The sequence below is a fragment of the Penicillium oxalicum genome, chromosome V, assembly GCF_001723175.1.
Source record: "Penicillium oxalicum strain HP7-1 chromosome V, whole genome shotgun sequence".
Classification (NCBI taxonomy): domain Eukaryota; kingdom Fungi; phylum Ascomycota; class Eurotiomycetes; order Eurotiales; family Aspergillaceae; genus Penicillium; species Penicillium oxalicum.
In genome coordinates this window covers 2,783,994-2,803,638 of record NC_064654.1, presented here as the reverse complement: position 1 = coordinate 2,803,638, position 19,645 = coordinate 2,783,994, and the positions used below count along the sequence as shown (strand labels likewise).

General features: G+C 51.8%; 7 protein-coding genes across 7 annotated transcripts; 3 read left to right on the top strand and 4 right to left on the bottom strand.

Annotated features, from left to right (window-relative positions):
- Positions 1 to 148: 148 nt before the first annotated feature.
- POX_e06992 (uncharacterized protein) lies at positions 149 to 1,641 on the top strand (the record flags this gene model as incomplete). The annotated part of the gene is made up of 3 exons (XM_050115804.1): positions 149 to 341; positions 435 to 615; positions 699 to 1,641. 3 exons carry the CDS (start codon positions 149 to 151, stop codon positions 1,639 to 1,641), a joined length of 1,317 nt encoding a protein of 438 aa, XP_049968264.1.
- Positions 1,642 to 2,681: 1,040 nt separating this feature from the next.
- On the bottom strand, positions 2,682 to 6,541 carry POX_e06991 (uncharacterized protein; the record flags this gene model as incomplete). The annotated part of the gene is made up of 4 exons (XM_050115803.1): positions 2,682 to 5,741; positions 5,828 to 5,982; positions 6,092 to 6,442; positions 6,526 to 6,541. The coding sequence occupies 4 exons, from the start codon at positions 6,539 to 6,541 to the stop codon at positions 2,682 to 2,684; spliced, it is 3,582 nt and encodes a 1,193-aa protein (XP_049968263.1).
- Positions 6,542 to 9,344: 2,803 nt separating this feature from the next.
- POX_e06990 (uncharacterized protein) lies at positions 9,345 to 10,230 on the bottom strand (the record flags this gene model as incomplete). Its single annotated transcript, XM_050115802.1, has 2 exons — positions 9,345 to 9,931; positions 10,017 to 10,230. 2 exons carry the CDS (start codon positions 10,228 to 10,230, stop codon positions 9,345 to 9,347), a joined length of 801 nt encoding a protein of 266 aa, XP_049968262.1.
- A 1,281-nt stretch (positions 10,231 to 11,511) lies between these two features.
- Positions 11,512 to 12,435, top strand: POX_e06989 (uncharacterized protein; the record flags this gene model as incomplete). The annotated part of the gene is made up of 1 exon (XM_050115801.1): positions 11,512 to 12,435. The coding sequence occupies one exon, from the start codon at positions 11,512 to 11,514 to the stop codon at positions 12,433 to 12,435; it is 924 nt and encodes a 307-aa protein (XP_049968261.1).
- Positions 12,436 to 12,602: 167 nt separating this feature from the next.
- On the bottom strand, positions 12,603 to 14,665 carry POX_e06988 (uncharacterized protein; the record flags this gene model as incomplete). Its single annotated transcript, XM_050115800.1, has 8 exons — positions 12,603 to 12,821; positions 12,890 to 13,111; positions 13,199 to 13,328; positions 13,402 to 13,513; positions 13,581 to 13,727; positions 13,814 to 14,053; positions 14,125 to 14,217; positions 14,278 to 14,665. 8 exons carry the CDS (start codon positions 14,663 to 14,665, stop codon positions 12,603 to 12,605), a joined length of 1,551 nt encoding a protein of 516 aa, XP_049968260.1.
- A 993-nt stretch (positions 14,666 to 15,658) lies between these two features.
- Positions 15,659 to 16,671, bottom strand: POX_e06987 (uncharacterized protein; the record flags this gene model as incomplete). The annotated part of the gene is made up of 2 exons (XM_050115799.1): positions 15,659 to 16,293; positions 16,356 to 16,671. The coding sequence occupies 2 exons, from the start codon at positions 16,669 to 16,671 to the stop codon at positions 15,659 to 15,661; spliced, it is 951 nt and encodes a 316-aa protein (XP_049968259.1).
- Positions 16,672 to 17,615: 944 nt separating this feature from the next.
- Positions 17,616 to 18,364, top strand: POX_e06986 (DNA-directed RNA polymerases I, II, and III subunit; the record flags this gene model as incomplete). Its single annotated transcript, XM_050115798.1, has 4 exons — positions 17,616 to 17,653; positions 17,781 to 18,065; positions 18,154 to 18,273; positions 18,331 to 18,364. 4 exons carry the CDS (start codon positions 17,616 to 17,618, stop codon positions 18,362 to 18,364), a joined length of 477 nt encoding a protein of 158 aa, XP_049968258.1.
- Positions 18,365 to 19,645: the final 1,281 nt, after the last annotated feature.

Below are 19,645 nucleotides of genomic sequence, written 5' to 3'. Positions count from 1 at the left end.
CCCATCGAACATCTAGCGCATGCGAGTTCCTGGAAACCTGTGCTAATTATTCCCCAATTTTCTCGTGAAGAAGTCCAGAGCTGTATATCGGCATTCCATTCATTTATAAACGGAGCATCTCATCTATGCGCTCCTATCGCTGATCAAGATGCCTGCGAAGTCACGTTTCACGAGGCTAGATGCCTTCGCCAAGACCGTTGAAGATGCGCGCATTCGTACCAACTCGGGCGGTATCATCACCATTGTGTCGCTATTAGTCGTGATGTGGCTGGTCTGGGGAGAATGGATGGACTATCGTCGTGTAGTAGTCCAGCCTGAGTTGATTGTGGACAAATCCAGAGGTAAGCTGCTATCATCCCTAGGCACACTGCATTCTAGGTCAGTCACCGTCCAGGGCAAGATCGTTAATACGGAGACACTTCTCAATTGAGCAGGCGAGCGGATGGAGATTCATCTGAACATGACTTTTCCCCGACTTCCCTGTGAGCTCTTGACCTTGGATGTCATGGACGTGTCAGGGGAGATGCAGGTTGGCGTAGCACACGGTATCAACAAAGTTCGCCTCGCCCCAGCATCGGAAGGAGGCCACGTTATCAACGTTCAAGCTCTTGATCTGTAAGTTCTGTCTACCTTCAATTCCACCCTTTGATTTCTGGAAGGGATGACACGGGCTCACTGCGAATTCTTTGAAACACCAGGCACTCTCCCGCAAATGCAGCGGCACATCTGGATCCTGACTACTGTGGTCAATGCTATGGCGCCGACGCGCCCCCGAATGCGATCAAAGCAGGCTGCTGTAGTACCTGTGACGAGGTGCGAGAGGCATACGCCAACAAGCAATGGGCCTTTGGTATTGGTGAGAACGTGGAGCAATGCACGCGCGAAGGATACGGCGAGAAGATCTTGGCTCAACGGCGTGAAGGCTGCCGAGTCGAGGGTGTGCTCCGAGTCAACAAGGTTGTGGGTAACTTCCACATCGCTCCAGGCCGCAGCTACACCAGCGGAAACATGCATGCTCACGACATGGACAATTACTTTATGCGTGATGCGCCTGCGTCGGAGCAACACACAATGACGCACGAGATCCACGAGCTTCGATTCGGCCCTCAATTGCCTGCAGAGCTTGCAGATCGCTGGCAGTGGACCGACCACCATCACACCAACCCATTGGACGATACTAAGCAGGCGACCGATGAGCCTGCGTTCAATTTCATGTATTTCGTCAAGGTCGTCTCAACTTCGTACCTGCCCCTAGGTTGGGATCCTACCTTCTCTGCAGCCATCCACAGCGCTTATGATAAGGCGCCCCTTGGTTATCACGGTCTGGCCTACGGCTCTCAGGGTAGCATCGAAGCCCACCAGTACTCGGTCACTTCGCATAAGCGACCTCTCATGGGTGGCGACGATGCTGCCGAGGGCCACAAGGAGCGTATGCACGCCTCTGGCGGTATTCCAGGCGTCTTCTTCAACTACGACATCTCTCCCATGAAGGTTGTTAATCGTGAAACACGACCCAAAACATTCACCGGGTTTTTGACTGGTGTCTGTGCCATCATTGGAGGAACCTTGACTGTAGCTGCGGCTGTGGACCGTGGCCTCTACGAGGGCAGCATGCGCATTAAGAAATTGCATTCAAGCTAGATTGTTGCCCCTTGTCTCATCTTCCGCGTGTTGGAATATAACAAGCGCCTTTTCGCATTTCCCCTTCTCATGCCTGGGGTGTTGGTAAACATGAAAAAGATATTCATCAAATGGGGCATTCCTGGCGTTCTTGGATACCTCTTTATCTCTTGGAGCTTTTCCTGGCTATTGTTTTTTGTACGTAACATCATTTATGCTGCAACGCCATTACAGGTTGGCCATATCGCTGCTTCAACCGCGGATCATGATCTGTAAGATTTTTTTCTAGTTTTGGTCTCGTCTCTCCTCTTACTGTAATATAGACTTTCAAAGCTCGGCTGTCTGCTGTCGTGGAGATCAAGTACAAGTGCTCTAGGTGCCGCCTACAGCATGTGATGCCTTGCCGCACCAGACCTTTCAGTCAGCAGAAACGACGGACTGAACTGTGACGCCCCGGAGGTAGCGTACACATAAGATTCAATGTTATGTGTACTTCACTCAAACCCAGGGGCCAAGATGGCACATGAAAAAGCATATGTTCAACTTTTATTCTAGGAGAATTCGTATTGAGTCTATTCAATCTGCGATGCGGGCAAAGATGACAGCTACGCTTGGGAGACAATAGGAGAAAGATATTGAGGAGACGCGACGAGAATTGGACAAGGATTTATGCCAATTGAATAATAGACAAGAAAAGAAGGAAGAAAAGGTTGAATCCAAATCAAACATGGATTTTTGAAGAAGTAAACTCCGTTGAACCACTTCAAAGAGATGAGCAGAACGAAACTCCAACCTGATGCTCGATGCAAGAATCATTGACAAACGCGGGGCGTGGACAGAAAAGAAAGGCTCTTTAGGGAATGGACTGAAGAAGGCAAGGAGAGAAAATGAAAGAGGGAGACATAGAAAGAGCGAGGGATTGGCAAGATTGTGGACGGAGGTCTAGCTTTCAAAAAATGGAGTCAAGAATGGAAGGCAACATAAGAAGAGACATGCAGAAGAGTAGTGGTGCGGTATGGCCGTTGGGCGAGAATATTTGCGATGGTTGATAGCACCGTAGTTTAGTGCGAGAAGTTATAGTTCGCGGGATAGCCTACGTGCTGTTGCGGAAAGTATTGACTTTGCTGGTTTTGTGGGTAGGTAGGTGGAGCCGGTGAAGCTTGCGCAAGCTGACCATACCACGACTTGCGACGAGGCTCATCTGGACGATTCATCTGGTGCAGTGCATCCCACGTGTGGCTGGCGCCAGGCATGTTGTACATGCCATCCACAGCCTGGGTTGGATACACAGAACCAGCATAGTGGGAGGCCAAAGGCTGTGGGTGATGCGTGAAGTGTTGCTGTTGCTGTTGCTGCTGCTGATATTGTTGATGAAGCTGTCGCTGAGTAATGGCGTGCTGGACCATTTGGTTCGACATTCCCTCTTTCATCTCCCGCTTCTCACGCTCGCGAGCATCAATTGTCGATACGAGACCCATCGGGTTGACTTGAGACTGAGATTTTTTGGAGTGACCCGAGATATCAAAGAATGAAGAACCGGTCATTCGTGCGACATGCTCTTGCTCGCGTGCCGAGAGATGATTCGACACGTCGTTGTAATTGGTGATCATCGTAGTGGCTCCTCGCGACGAGGGACGATGATGGGCATCTGGATAGGATGTCATGCGCGAGTGAGGTCGAGTCTGATTTGTCCAGTCTCCAGAGACTGGTCGGGGTGGGGCTGGATTCGTGCGTGATGAAGAACGCTGGTGCATATGCAAGGGAGGACTGGGTGCAGCTCGCTGCTGAACAAATTGCTCCGGCGTAAGACCACCCCCTGGTGTGGTAGGGCGAATACTGGCCATGCCAGGTTGCCAAAGGACGCTACGGCGGCGGTCTTCCTGACTGGAAGATCGCACATGACCGTGCTCCATGGGGTTGCTTGGTATGGCAAGCTTGAAGTCAGAGTCTTTTCTGTTATGCGAAGCCTTCTTCAGTGTGTCACCGGTGGTAGGACGCCCAGTAGTGGGCATGTAAGCGAGCGTTGGGCCAAAGTCGAAGTCGGGAATGTCCGGATTAGGCTCAACCTGCTTGTCAGTAACGTAATGAGCATCGCCGATCACGAGATCCTGCCGGGAAGGTTCTCCAGCAATTTTCTTGACGCCCATTCTTTTCATTGACTTTTCGCTATAGACCGACTCATGGGTACTCGCGTAGTCTGGAGAGACAGCCGAGGCAGCGTCATAAAGACTTTCTTCTTCATTCCGTGTCATGGAAACCGGCGAGGGAATGTGAGGAGCGATACGATTCAACACGTCCTCGTCCAGTGTATGCCGAAGATCGTCGTAGCTGGGCCCTTCGCTGGCAGGTGAAATTGGTGGAAATTGCTCATTGAACAGCTGTCTTTGTGGAAGAGGCTTCCGTTTGACGGCTTTGATGCCCATGTCAGCGGGAACTTTGGGTTGAGGCGAAGAATTTCCCTCTGGGCTTGGAGTCGCTAGCCCCAGATTTGCGGTGGGCACTGGTCGCCGAGGAAAAGCAAGACTTGTGTCCTCGTCACTGGGCAGATTGGTAGCAAGACCCTCTGTCGAGTAGGCCTGGTACGGTCCATGGTTTCCAGGCCGGTGGTCTGCGTCACCCGCCGGCGAAGGAGTATCATGCTCCGAATCTGGGGCTTCGTTTGCCATTTCTGTACCCGATTTGCTGATCTGGTGAATCTGCATCAACGTCGTGTGGGACATCCGATTGTTGGCCAGTCTCTGCTCTTTGCTTGTTTGTGGTCGATGAGCGGGCGTTTCTCGAGGACCGTGTGCAAAAGTGGGAGGCTTTGTGACTGGAGAAGGTGGTGTACGGGGCGGTAGCTGTTCTTCCAGGCTATTTGTCTGCTCAACAGCATTCGGATGACGATCACTCTCCGGGCTACCAGTCTGTTCTTCAATCGGACCAGCCAGAGCCTGTGCACGACCGTCTTGTACGAGGTCTTGTGCTGACGAGTGGAATGAATGGTTACTTCGCGGATTCATGCCCAGCACCTGCCCTGTTTGTAGTCCTGTGATATCTGACATTCCCCTAGAATGGTAGACAACAGGATCAACCTTGGGAGCCTCGTGGATAATTGCATCCGTAGACTGGTTGAAGTCGGGATTGGCCTCTGGGAGAGCAGGGCACTGCCGGTATTCTCTCATCGAGCTCTCGTTCAAGCGACTGGAGACACTGGCGCGGTAGCGAGGTTTACTGCTGTTCACACTGTTTGTTCGACTGCGGCCAGCGCTCATGCGCTTCTGCGTGGCTTCCTTCAAGCGTTTCCTCCACTCAGCTTCACTCCATTCTAGGCTTCCGGGTATCTGCAGGAGATTTGTGATGTCCAGAACATCCAAGTAGCCATAGCGTCGTTGTTTGGGAAAAGCAAACATGATACTTTTGAGGTGATTGACGTCAGCCACGAGCCGGGTTGGACGCCCGTAGAGATTGAAAGTGTCAAAAGTCGGAAAAAGGAATCGAAGCATCGTCTCGAAGCCCGAAACAGCGGCGTGAAGCTCAGGCATCACGAAGACAAGACCCTCTGTCGAGGCTTCGCTCCCTCCATGCAGTGTGATCCTGCCTTCCAGTTTTACGAGAGAAGACTGGTCAATGAGAGCCTTGGATTGAGGGTAGATCGCGTAGGCCGAGTAAACATTCGTCACTGTTGCGATGGGCTGGGCTTTCTTGGTCTTTCTCTTCTCATAGAACTTGATGCACCCCGTAACCAGCATGGTGGAGCGGTCATAGGCAGATTTCTTCATCAATTTTCTCGCCTTCTGAAGATCCTTTTCATTTGGCGGCTCAATCACAAACCAGCATCGCCTCCAGGGCGTTCCGGCACCGAACCGAACTCGAGCCCAGTCCTCACACTTGAATTTGTTGGGCGTTAGAATGGACTGGATGCCATTCAAACTTTTGCCTTTGGCAGCAATGAGGGAGCCGGTATACGCCTCATATAGTGACGCGTGTTCGAACATCGCTAGACGGATAGCTGCCGTCCATTGAAGCATTGAGTGGTAAGAACTAAAATGAAGTAGATATCGATTTTTCCCTGCAGATGAGAGACTGAGAACATTCTTCAACGGTTGCACGGCTCCATTTCTAATGGGTAACGACTCGATCTGAACCGCAGACATCACGTTAGCGCCTCGAAGGCTTCCCACGGTTCATTCAGGAAGAAGGGTGGTTTTGGTGGGGGCGGGCATACCATCTTGATCGAGGCATCTGCGAGGTTAATGTACGTCGCTGGGACCTCTTCTCCACCAGCTGCGTCCAGCGCAGCCGCCTCCCACAGGGAAAGGACGGTTCCAACGAGCTGTGCATAGCATTCAACCCACTGTCGATCCACGCAGGGACGGCCCTCTATCACGCAAGTTAGTCAACCATGTCCATGATGAGGTGTCTAGTCACCGCTCAGCTTGAACCAGACAAGGAGCAATTGGCAGCATCACTCTGCCACAGACTGACGTACGCGAATCTTGATCGTTTAACTTTAAGAAATATCCTTCCTGATAAACCTTGTTGGTGTGGACGTTTAAGAAGGAGAAAATGGGCGAAAGTTCTGGCGGAGTTCCCTCCTCGTGAGTCATGAGCGGTGGATTTCGAGAAAAGAGCATTGAAGCCGGGCGCGAACTGATTCCGTCTCCTCTAGGGTTTGTGGCCGCGACAGGTGCCAACTCCGGCGGGGGAGACGGCGTCTCTGGCGGCGGTGTCTGCCGCCTCGGAGGAGTGTGGATGGGGGTGACATTGCGCGATGACCTTTTGCTTTCTCTGCCAGATTCGTGGTTTTTGGAGCTCCCCCAAGTAGATATAAACGAGAGGACTGGGGAGCACCGATGCAAAAACTGTGGTCAGCATTGTCCAAATGTTGCAGAGGGAGCGGGAGCTGATCTCCCGTCGACATACCACGCGAGCGGCCCATGACGTCGGCTAGGCAAACGAATCACCCAGGCGCGAGGCTCGTACTGGCCTTCCACCTGCGCTGAGGACTTTTGCGCAATGTTCGAGGAAATTCTGAACGAGGACGTCGAAATAACTCTGTAGGCTCGACAAGTAGATGAGGCACACTTTAGGAGCGCCCGCGGTAGGGCACTCGGCAGCGGGCACGGTATCGCTCGCACGGGGGGGGGGGGGGGGGGGGATTGAGGGTGGAGCAAAGAAGACCGCTAGAACCGAAACAGCGCGGATCAATTACTCCACGAAAGATTGAAAAAGGGTCAGTCGCAGAAAAGGGGGATTGATAGAGGAAATAAGAGTTTTCTTTTGGTCTCTTCTCTGTCTTTTTGTTGGCGAGATGCAGTATGCAGATTGAACGATTGGAAGGATGGTGACCTGAGAACGGGACGACTCCAGTGTCAAACCAGGGCGCCGGCACTGGCTGTAGAATCAGAAAGCCCGGATGAGGGTTTGTGCTGCCTGCAGAGCGTTGCCCAGTAGGCGTGATGACGTTGCAGCCTGGCAAAGGAAGGACAGTGGCCGGACCTGACTTTTGGCAGTGGGTCAATGAGTGCTGAACCAACGAAGGTAAATTCTATGAATAGGGGGCCAGACGAGAGAGAGGCTGGGGAGGAAGAGAATCAGCCCGCAGTACCACCGTGGGAGGAAATTCGTCTCGACCGATGATGATGAGATGATAACCAGAGAGAACGTGACCAGAGGCAGCACCGCACGGTCGTGTGGCCGCCACTCCCGCCTGACCTGATGGGAATGCGAAAGCTCTGGAGGAAGTTCTAGAATTGGGCAGCCTCTTTCTTTTCCTTTTCGTTTCTTTCTTTCTTTCCTTGTTTCTTTCTTTTTTTTTACTCGGTTGCACGATGAAACACGTCTCGGGTGTTGAATGCGAGGAGCGACACGAGCACACCTTGGGTATTTACATAGGACGACAACTGGGTAGAGTTACTCAGAGGAGAGTACATGTCGGAATTTCTGAAATCTGCAGGATGTCCATAATAACCCGTCTACATTCCCACCATCTTAGTTTCTATCGGCCAACCCGTGGGCCCTCCGGATAAGGTAGGCAACTGATGGCCGCATGGCCGTGGGTCCCGTTTTCCTTTTTTTTTTTTTCTCTGTCGTCCGCCAAGCTCCAAAAAAAGAACACCGTGCCTTACCAAGTATTACAATCGATTACACTACAACGTGAGAAGCTGTATGACTAAAGTATAGTACTAATGTGCTGTATTGTAATGTGGAGATTGGCATACATACATGGCCACGCGTACAAACCGACACATCCGGGTCTGCACACAGAGTTGGGGCTTGCTTAAGCTTGCTTTCCCCCAAATAGACCCCCGGCATCGATCAGGGAGGACATGGAGTCAAGTCACTTACAAGCTTGCAGTATTGTGTACCCCATCTTACATGCCGTCCACCGCAAGATGATTCTCTAGGGGGGATTTGCCGGATTCTTCAACGGGAATCAGTCCCCCTGCTGTAAGTCATCGACGAATCACAGGAGCATCAGTGTAGAGCGCCAAGTTCAGAATTAGATCGCTGTCCCGGTCAATAGGGGTTAAGCGATAGGATTTGTCTCGAACCATCAATAGGTTTATAAGCTATTAGACTCGATGGCGCAAGCGATATTATAGCCCTCATTTGCTCTTCTTCACCGGTCCACTCCTTTACGTCCGGAACTCCGGGGGCGACTACTGTATTTGACCGTCCAAAGTCAAACAGGGGCTCTAGAACCGGGAGATGAAGTCCAGTACGGAGTGCTAGTAGTACACTAGACGCTTCCAGCATCCCAAGGAGAGCGATTCTTGTACTTGTGCCCCCTGATATTCTGCACAGATCCCCTCTATCGGTTGCTGGGCATCTCTGTAGTGTTTCTGCCTCTTACCGGACAATTCTACACATGACGGGAATTACTCTTGGGTGTCGATTGTCCACACCTCATGATGGTCTGGCAGATTCTTGTCTCAGATCCCTCAACCTATAGGTAATTAGGTACTCAGGTAGTCGATCCAATTTTAGCAGTGTCTTTACCTGGGAATCTCCAACGTAGGAACAAGTCGACAGCCATGCGCCAATCACCGACACTGCAGCGGTGCAGCCGACAATGTCGCTTTACTGTTGACTGGTCGCTCTTCGTTTTAATTCGCTCCCGACGATCCAGCTGAACGCTAGCCGCACTTCCCCCAGTGCCTGAACAGACCAAAAAGGTTGCCTCACATCCGCCAAGGCCGTGGGCAAACATGATTATTTTCTCCATTCTCCATATTGTCACACATAAGCCATATTTTCACTTTCGATTTTTGGTCAACGTTACGGAATCCCTCAAGGTCGTCAAACTTTTCTCGGTCCTTCTTTTTCCAGCCTCCACTACTATGGCTGAGGTTAAGGCAGTCCGTCGCACCGAATGCTCTGACTACCGAGCACAGTAACAAAGTATATCTTTGGATCCTGGGATCATAATCCCCTCTTTCGAGCGAAAAGCAGAAAGGATAGTGCTCGCTTGATCCTTTTGATCTTCTGTAGTTTTCACGATGATAATCCTGACCGGACTTGCACCATTTCGGTCCTTCCCTTTCGATGACTTTAGAATGAGATGTTTTCACCCTCCAAAGATATCTCGATTCTGGAGCTGGCTACTTCCAAGGACTTTCTCAGAGTACGAAGCACGGTCAAAAAGAGTCATGTCGTATGCAAAGCTTGCTACCACCTTTCAGGTCCTGACTCGTAACGTAAAAGACCTAGGTAGAATGCTGGAGTCCACTCTCGGATTCTTAAAGATCCTCAAATGCGCGTACAATGAATGATCTTCCGTGAAGAGTCACTCTCTCACCCGAAACTCTCCATGAGCCCTCACCCTCTCCCTCGAATCCAATCTGCATCGAGGGCAGATTATCTCCCTCGGGTCCAACCACGTACTTCTTCTCCCATGTAGATCCGCTCCACTCCTCTCGTCGAGCACTGACTTCCCCTCCGGTTCTCGTCACCGACCACTGGCCGTCCGACTCTTTGACCCGAGAATGAGTTTGAGCTTGCTGGAAGCCCAGGTAAGTGCCCCAGATTCGACCGACAAAGACCTTGGTCACAACCACCGGTCCCTCCTGGCTCTCCGAGGGAAAAAGATCCCCATCATCCGATTCTAGGACCCAAGACAGGCCCCTTTGGTCTCCCTCGGGACCCTGTCGGAATGGCAATTCCCGCCAAACTTCTTCAAAGGCCGTCATGGGCGCCCCGGGTCGATCCGTGCGGGGCATCTCACCTGTCTCGAGATCGTCGCCGTTCGGCAAGGGGCTGAAGGTGGCTGGATCGACCATGCCAATCTCATTGAAAGAGTCCAATTCGCGAGTGAAGCGCACTCGAACTGCGTTGTGGAAGGGTGGAGAGAGGGGTCAGTCTTCATCCCGTTGCGCGATATAGATTGGCATTCCTGCGCAGGAGGGACACACCTGGTGTTTCATTGGGGTTATCGACGATTCGAGTCCCCGCCATCGCCCAGTCAATGGCGCCGGATTTTTTGTCCATTCGTAGATCGAGAAACCATTCTCCTACAGAGAGAACGATGGTGTCGGTGGTCTCCTCGGGGGGCTCGGGGACCCAGCGAAGCGAAATTCGAGTTGAGAAGCTGCATGTCGAGCCCATTTGGGCGCCGGTCGCCGTCATTGTGCACGTATTCTATACGTATACTCTTGTTTCTTCTCTTTTTTGTGAGCTTAAGGCGATATCTTTCTGTTCACGGTCTCTGATCGTTGGAGATTGACAAGAGAGAAACGATGACAATCTCAGGTTAGGGAAGGGGCGGGCATTGGAATCGATTTTCAACGGTTCTTCCGTTCCCCTCCCACCATCCACCCATCGTCAGGTCAGCGGGGTACCATGATTTCGTGAGCCTCTTCTACTGGTAGGGTAGATACGATTTCACTACAAGCAGAAGCGACTCCGACAAGACCTTGTAGGGCCCGTTGGAGTAAGGACACCAGATCGGACGAATCGGGAAGCTGCAGGAGATGGTTTGCGACGGCGCTAAACTTTTTTTTTTCCGGAGGTTTTCTTATCGCATGGTTCACGCGACTGTCGCAGTGCGGACTCGTGGAACTTGGGTGCATCTTGGATATTTTGCAGTCTGTGATGAGAGTGACTAGCTAGTCGCTACTAGCTGGACTATTTGGTACTAGATGCTGACAACTTTTGGAATTAGTGGTAACTAGTCAGTGCGCGCGGTGCGTGCAGTTCGCGCTTATTGCTCCTCCGTAGCAGCCGATCTCCAGAGGTCCCGAGGCCGTTGGCTGGAACTCCACCGACGAGAACCGAAATCGTCAAGAGGAACCAATGATGAACCCTTGACCCCAATAGTCACGGAAGGATTCCAGAAGAAGTTGGTGTGGACAGCGAAATCCAAGAAAAATAAAGGCAAAAAAAAGAACCTATGTATGTAGATACTGCTGGTGATACTGATTAGTATAGGCCAAGGACCCTTGTCCGTCTCGTCTTCATCGCCTCCTTGCCCCTGATGATTTTGTTTGCATCAGGAGTATTTTACCTGCCTGTGGAAGGACGCATCTCTCCGACAACACATTTTGATTCATTTATCTTGGGACCAAAAGCATCCATGTGCATCTTTTTGGTTCACAAATCGCCTGCACCCACTGGACAGGTTCAGGTACCGATGCACGTCCGCGATCGACAGTCGACACGCCAAAATGTTGAACCGAGGTCCACGGCCCCGGGGGAGCTTTCCCCACACTTTTGCATGTACAGCGCAAGTGCACACTGGCCTTGAGTACTGTCACTCCCATGTCATCAACTTCCAGGACTGAACTACTCCTCACCACACCCACTCTTTAACTCGAGACGCTGGACGATCGTCTTTTGAATTTCTCCAGAGATATCTGCTCAGAACCCACACCCACACACACACACACACACAAAAAGATATCCAAAAAAATGTCGTTCCAAACACCGCCCCCACCAACTAGCATCTTCGAGGTCTCATTCCCAAGCCCGGGGGTGTTACTCGCAACAATCAACCGAGAGAAGCGTATGAATTCGGTTCCTATCCAGGGTCATCATGAAGGTACAGCGCTCTGGAATTGGATGGACAATGAGCCGTCGATGCGGGTGGGCATCATTACCGGGAAAGGGAGCAAGGCCTTTTGCGCAGGTGCCGACTTGCTCGAGCAACGGGACATTAGTCGCGGCGACGAGACCCGGCCGAACAAGGTTGCCGAAGGTGGATTTGCTGGACTGAGTCAACGACGCGGTAAAAAGCCCGTCATTGCCGCGGTGAACGGACTCGCCTTGGGTGGTGGATTTGAAATCTGTTTGAATTGGTGCGTCTTGGCTGCCTTGGAAAGTGGGAGAGAAGAAGGGGAAGAAGAAAGGGGAAAAATAACTAACAGTTACACCCCGCCTCGTGATTTATTTAGTGATCTCATCGTCGCCTCGCCCCAGGCGTATTTCGGACTTCCCGAAGTCCTGCGCGGACTGTACGCAGGAGCCGGAGGGCTCTCACGGATCGTGCGCGACTGCGGTATGAGAATCGGCACCGAACTGGCGCTGACCGGTCGTCGTGTTCCCGCCCAGGAGGCTCTCTCCCTGAGATTGATCAACCGCATCGCTCAATCTCACGAATCAGTCCTCGATGAAGCTCTGGAGATGGCCAAGGAGATTGCCAACAAATCTCCCGATGCCATTATCGTGTCGCGCTCGGGGCTTCGCGAGTCATGGGAGACGGCCAGTACGATAGAAGCCGACAAGATTACGGCGGAAAAGTATGGTCGAGGGTTGCTCGCTTCGGAGAATCTCAGGATTGGCTTGGAGGCGTTTGCGGCGAAGAAGCAGCCGCAGTGGGTGGCGTCCAAGTTGTAGTTTCTGAGATGGGGGGAATAAAGACCAAGAATACAATGAGTTTTTTTTTTCCATCCCTCGTACGTTCAGAATCATATTGTATTCTCAGTTTTATCCAGTGGGGATAAATTCGAGGCATTCGGGACAGTCGGAGGAAACATCATCATATTTGTGTACAACCCAAACTCCTACAGCCTAGCTTCCAATACTTTAAAAGTATTCCGACCCATGTCCTCGTCAAAATCGACCCAAATAGATCTTCCAATCTGCTCACTAGCAGCACCAAGCGCTTTCAAACTCGACCCGACCGTCGTAACGGCGATGAACCGCGCGCCATCTTGGTCCCGACGTCCCAGCACAAAGCCCACAAGAGGCGATCCGTCTCGCTCGTATTGAACGGTATAAGTCTGTACGGTACGATCAGTATCGCCAATACTTGCGAGGTTGCGGAAAAAATGGAGTAAAATGGACTCACCTCAATCCGTGCATTCCCTTGCGCGCGCTCGACGATTCGAGGCTGAGCATCGCGGACTCGCAAAGACAGAGGATTTCGACCGGGGTAGGGAGTCCCGTCGCTTCGGGCATTTCGTGAAAGGCAGACTGCATGATGATGTGAGAGGACACCACCGTTGGCTAGAACTAAACCGAGCTGGCCGTGGCGACCACTACGCAGCTGGCGGACCATTTCTGTAATTGCCTTGAAGCATTGATATTTCGTCAACTGCTGTGCGGGAATCGAAAGGGCTTTGTGGGGAGAGATCGATTTTCATCTTTTTCAACATACATGCATCGAGTAATTGTTACCGGCTCCACCGAATGAAGTCAACCCCCCAAGCAAGGTGGTTGGTCGCGCTCCTCCATGAATCGGGATCCCCAGGTGCAGGGAGGCCAACTTGGGAACTATCGGGAAACATCTGCAGAGCATCATTTAGCAAGTGGGACTCGTACTATCCGAGATATTGAACGGTTCTTTCCCGGCTCACTCACGAATAAAAATCGAAGAGATCAATCTCTGCGGTCTTCACATTTGAAACTGCCAGAGTCGCATCAAGACAAGAGGATAGGCTTTGGCTATGGAAGAACGAGCTCCGCTCGTAGACTGTGGTCTTGTCAGAAACCAGATCTCTTGCATCAAAAGGTCATGGAATGCTCGATGTTTGTCTTACAGTTCTCATGGTCATGAATGCCCGCGCCCCCGAGTGGGAAAATCAAGCGAGATTCAGCCACGCCCAGTTCTCGCGCATGGTCAAGGGAAGTGAGAATACACGCCGCGGACATGTTGACGGTATTGAATGCATTCATCACCAGCGGATCTGTTTCCGTGTCAATATCAAGGACATACTCAATCTTGTCTTTCGAAACGAGTGGGGGCGGGGAAAGAAGTCAAGGAAGCACCCACATGGAAGGCAAATCATTCGGTTCTTCTTGGTCACTTTGCCAATTTTCTCTGCAGAATCGGGTTCTTTCCCATGGGTCCATGCAATGGGGTTCTGTGCTGCGACACGGGCATACTCGGCATACAGCTCACTCGATTCGTGGTGATTCTCCGCGAGGCTTTGACCTCGGTGCGCTCTGAGCGCTGCTTCATACATCGCGTAGACCTGAGTCGGTAGGCCAAGTCCATAGTTGGCGGCAAGATCTGAGACGCGGTCAGTATCAAGATGCAAAGGTGAATTCAAAAACTGCACCAGGTATGAACATTTGACATACTCTGCTTGTGCTCCTTCTCCCAAATGGAGGTATAATCATCCAACTGCGTCCACCCCGGAGGTGGGAATTTCTTCGCCGCTTGAAATGCGCCCACTGCATTTCATCGTCAGCCTGGGACAAGAGAATCCCCTGTGGATAAAGATTGTGTCTTACATGAAGCGAGAGCCTCTCCACCGGTCACTACGGCGACTTTGCTATGACCGTGGGCAATGCGTCGCGCCGCTTCGTCAAACAGCTCGGCGGGTGAATGACCGCCGTGCTCACTCTCATGAAGATACGTCGCCCGACACTTCAATTTGTCGCGAAGTAGTTTGGGAGTATTGGGATAGGGCCACGTCCAATTTGCCACAATTGAGATACTATCCACCATTTGCTGGAGGGACTGTGCACTCTCGCTTGACAATCCTGTATCTTGCAAAGCCACCGAGATGGCCTGCACCATGAGATCTAGCGGTTCAAATGCATCTTCAAGACGAGTCGATCTGTTTTTGAGGTCTCCAACCCCAATCACAACCGGAATTTGTGTAGCCAATGTCATCATGGCGATCAGTTCAGTTCAATCATCAATGGTACAGTATCACTGCCGGGATGTGGTGGGAATAGATCAGGACCAGGACTCGAGGTTGCTCCAATACCAATATCAACTACCAAAAAAAAAATACACAAAAGGCTACGTATAAAAGTACATCTCCAGTCTCAAGATGACTTGAATTTACTTTTGGTCTCCACGTCGGCTAATTCGGTGGTTTGGGTGGCGTACTAATGGCGAATGGCCAGGCCGCCAGAATCTCTCCGTCGGCTATCACAATCTCCTCTCTCCCCCCCCCCCCCCAAAAGTCTTCTACCGAGGATAAACGGGTCCTTCCCCGCCTCGGACTGTCAGACCCAAAGCTACGAGGGCGATCAATGGAGCTGATCAGTGGCCCGTGATTTATAATGTCAACATGTGCAGGTGGCTATGCATGATGAACTCAAAGTTGATCAATTGCCTGACATCTCACTCGATCTGTGTTCTCGAGGGCTCTAGTCCGCATACCGGAATTGTGCACGACGCCTTTGTTTCAACTGATTCGCAGGTGGACGCCTCTGCTCAGGAGCATCCATTTGTCAAGGGACAGAAGATAAAGTCCGAATGCACGTCTCGAGAGTATAGGATTGTTTTCCCTTTTGCTGGGATGCAAGATGCCGGAATGCCACTCCACTCTCGCTATCCAGTCAGTGTTCTGTCAATCTGGAGAGGAAAGGTATCTTGAAAAATCTATAGAAGGGGGGGGGGGGGGGGAGCAGAATTCATGAGTCTAACATACCAGAGCGCGATAGTCGGCTCGGTCAACGTATATGGTCCGCTCTACGGCTAAACAAGCACGATAGATAGATGACAAAAATTTTCCAAATGGTAAAACAAGAAAGTCTCAATGATCGCTAATGCATACACAGATAGGGTCGTCAGGTCGTAAAAGTGCCCACGTGGACAGAAAAATTGAGATCAAAAACCCCCGAAATAATCGCCAATCGGTGCTTCCTCTAGCCAAGCTCACTGCCCTCCGTAGGAAAAAGTCGGAACTTGGTCTTCAACGTCCATTCCGCTGTGATTTGCAGTCAACGCCTCCATATGATCGTCGGCCTTGTAGGTAAATTCGGAATGCACCAGCATCTCCGCATCCAGCGGATGATGCGACTCCGTGGGGAGCGATGTATGTGCCGTGCCTGAGAAGCCCTGATCAAATTCGAGGCCATAGATCCCAAGCGAATTTCCCCCCGGACCAGCATTGTCCGACAGGAGCGCTCGCTGCATGAAAAAGGCTTGCACTTGATCCTCGGAGCAGCCGTGTCGAGCAGACATGTGCACCCACAGGTCATAGTCACGGTGGAATCGATGCTCACAGGTCTCGTAGAAACAGGGAATACGGCGGCCCGTCTCTTCTGCGTAGCCCTGACCGGTGAGTGCGGCCAGAGTGGAGACCTGACGAGTGTTGCCCGGCTTGTCCGTCAACCCGAGGCGTTCTCGCCGCTCTGCTTTGGAGTTCTTGAAACCCAGATGAGATGTGCGAATGTGCTCTTCGAGAGCAAGCTTTGTCCCGTAACGCTTGCCACAGCCCTGGCCGTCCCAGCCGGCCACTTTCTTGGAGGTAGAAAGATCGGTCTCGCCACAGGCAAATCGCTTTTCACCTTCGTGGAAGGTTCGAATATGTACTGTCAAATTCCCCTTCTTGGTGAAGCTTCGGTCACACCCATCAACGGTGCATTTGAAAACCTTTCGCTCTTCCAACGGGACGTCGCATGAGCGACTTCAAGGTGGCGACGCAATTCCCGCGACGTGGAGCAAGTGATGGGGCACTTCGGACACTTGGGGGGATGAACAGTCCGAATGTGAGCCTGCAGAAGAGCGTACGAAGGAAATGTGATGGACTGCTCAGTGACATTCTCGGGATTCAGATCCGTGTGCTGCTCCTGTAGGCGCTCCAAACACTCCGTGCAGCTGAATCGCTTCTCGGTGTGGACTCGGCTCGTATGTGCACGAAGATTGCCGGCAGTGTCGAATGCCATTTGACATTGTTGCCCCGTCGCTTCATCGACATGGGTGCAGGGAAATGGTTTCTGGTGCAAATGCACCGTGATGATGTGTTTTTGTAAGGTTGAATGCTTCCGGAATGTTTCCTCACAGGGAGGGTATCGGTACAGCGAAATTTGTCTCGGCCATCATGTGCTGCAAGGTGACGGCGAAGACGGGATCCCGTCACGAAACTCTTTCCACAGCCCGGGCGATCGCAGACATAGTCTCGTACTCCAGTGTGTGCACTTTTGACGTGATGTTGAAGGTGAGAGGCACGTAGAAACGATTTGTCACAGCCTTCAAACGAACAATGAAAGACTCGCTCATTGTTGTGAGATCGAATATGTTCCTGTAATCGAGCTGGGCGATTGAATGCTTCGAACATCCTTCGAACGGGCAGCGGTGAGTCTTCAGCTCAGATGGATATCGTGAAGAAGTCGTAGAGACTGGTGTTGCGGGTGTATCATTCACATCGTCACTGATCAAGCTGGTGTGCCATATTCCGAGTAATCGACATCGGAATGTACCTCTTCATGGATAGGATCTGTGGTGAGTTAGCAATCGGACGAGTCCATCTGATCCACCTTGTTTCGGCATTTGCTCCTACCATCGTGGTTGATGAGGGATTGCTGTCGTCGCTTGGAAGGTGAAAGCTCTCCAGCAGAAATCTTCCGTTTCAGCGCCATGTCTGAATACCCCTCCCAAATCGAAAGCCATTCGCTGATGGGAACAAAAAGAAAGACGTCTCGTACAATTTCCCCGTCGCTGCTGGAAAATAAAATCATTCTGCCGCACTTATCAGGCGGTGAATCCGAGAGCGGACTAGTGTCAGGAAGATTTTCTGCGAGCTCTGCGTTGCGCAACACGAACTTTGCGGATTGCGCGCAGGGAGTTTCATTGTCGCAGGCACTTCGAATTTCACACCTTATCGGACAAGATGTCGGACTACGGCGGTGACAACGATGCTGAGGAGAAGTAAGCTACCCTACCGTCGCAGAGTGCCGATGACCTGGAGAAAGAAACCCTCTAGGCGTCGGGGAACACTCGCCAGCCTCGGAGAGGCCTTGAGGGGGGTGCATTGTCTAACGTGATTACTTCACAGCTACGACTACGAGCCTCAGGAGGAAGTCTTTGACGAAAATGAGCCCGAAGACTTCATCGACCACGAGGGTCTTGAGGGCGACGATGGTGTCGAGGGCGGATCCTATGAGCCGGCCGTCAACGGGGAGAACGTCGTGGTGTCCGGCGATCCCAATGCTGGCTACTCGGGCAAAGTGATGGAGCAGTCGCGAGAGAAAAAGGTCCCGACTGACCAGCGCACAACCACCCCATACTTGACCAAGTACGAGCGTGCGCGTGTCCTCGGCACCCGGGCCCTGCAGATCAGGTGCGTTTGATGGCGATTGCGGTGTCCACCGCTGCTGTGCGACCCGATGAGTGGGGAGCTCGCGAGACTGATAAATCTCGGATTCTAGTATGAATGCGCCCGTGCTTGTCGACCTCGAAGGCGAGACCGACCCTCTGCAGATTGCCATGAAAGAGTTGAACCAGAAAAAGATTCCTCTGATCGTGCGCCGGTATCTGCCTGATGGATGGTATGGCCTGCTCGACTTGAGACATCCGTAGACCACCTTCACTGACTCACTTCCCAGGTACGAGGACTGGTCCTGCGCGGAGCTTCTTTAGACTGTTGACAGTCGACTTCTTCGGAACCTCTTTTTTTTGTTTTCTTGTGAAACTTTCACTCTGCTTTCGGGTAGATTCAGCATAGCGTTTGGTGTTTGGGTGTCCATAGAGACCGTGGCCCAGATCGAGACAAAATCAAGGTAACGACTGCAATGGCCACGGCCACACATAAGATCTATCACAGAGAAAAAAAAAACTATAATGATGACGGCTTTTTCCAAACTCTGCAACACCAATTCGCTGCCGTATTTCTGTAGAGACCCATGGACCATGCTTACTCTCAATGGGAATTCAGACGTGATGTCGCTGAGCCGGTGCAGAGGCTGGGATAGATTAAGGAAGGGACCTCAGATCTCTGGTTAGTGTCAATTGCATACTTCTTCCTATCACTGAGAATTTTCACGATGACCCCAAAAGAGTCGACCGAGGCGATCATTGACAAAGCGGTCCGGATTCCCGTCCTGGCCGCTAGCGCTTGCCAGAACACGTGAATCGAGCGTTGCTTCACTCGGTGGAGGAGAGCGTCGACGGTGAAGAATCGAAGAACTTCCACCTCGCTCCATGCCTGCAGTCCAGATATCACTCGACAGTCTCGCCCCAGACTCGATTTTAAACCGGAGGTATGATAGCAGCTTATCTTCCCTGCAACCTCTCGTAGGTCATGGAATTCAGGTGACTTTTCCGGAGGAGGACAAGTGCGGGTGTTGCAACGGTGCTTCTGCCACGGGGACAAATGAGTGCACGAGTCTCCGTCTCCGTCTCCGTCTCCGTTCATCTGGATAATCGGCAGATTCGGCACAGCTCTCGACCTCGTTCATTGGCCCTACACTCCACTCCAAGATCCCACCGCTGGTCTCCGACTTTGGGGTCCAGCGACAGTGCATTGATGATTTGTTCGCATTGGGTTTGGACTCTCGCACCTCCAAGATCCAAAGTCCGCTCGATTGGAGAATCGTGTGGATGCTGGTGGGCCTGAACGGGCTTAACAACCTCATGAAATCGGGACCTGCCGCCTTTCGGCGTCCAGGAGCTCCTCGAAGAAGAGGAAGAAGCGCCGTTTCCTCAGTCGCCCCCCCCCCCCCCCCCCCGCTTGCCCGCTTGTTGGGGCAGACCCGACATTTATAATGCTGAGTACAGATGGAGGGGGCTAAGCTGTTCGTTGTCGTAGCCATTAGTCTGAGACGGGTCTTTTTTTGGTCCTTCTTTTTTCTCCCTTCCATAGAGGCATGATCTTTGACTCATAGGTTCATAAAATACTTTTCTTTTTCCTCTTTATTTTAA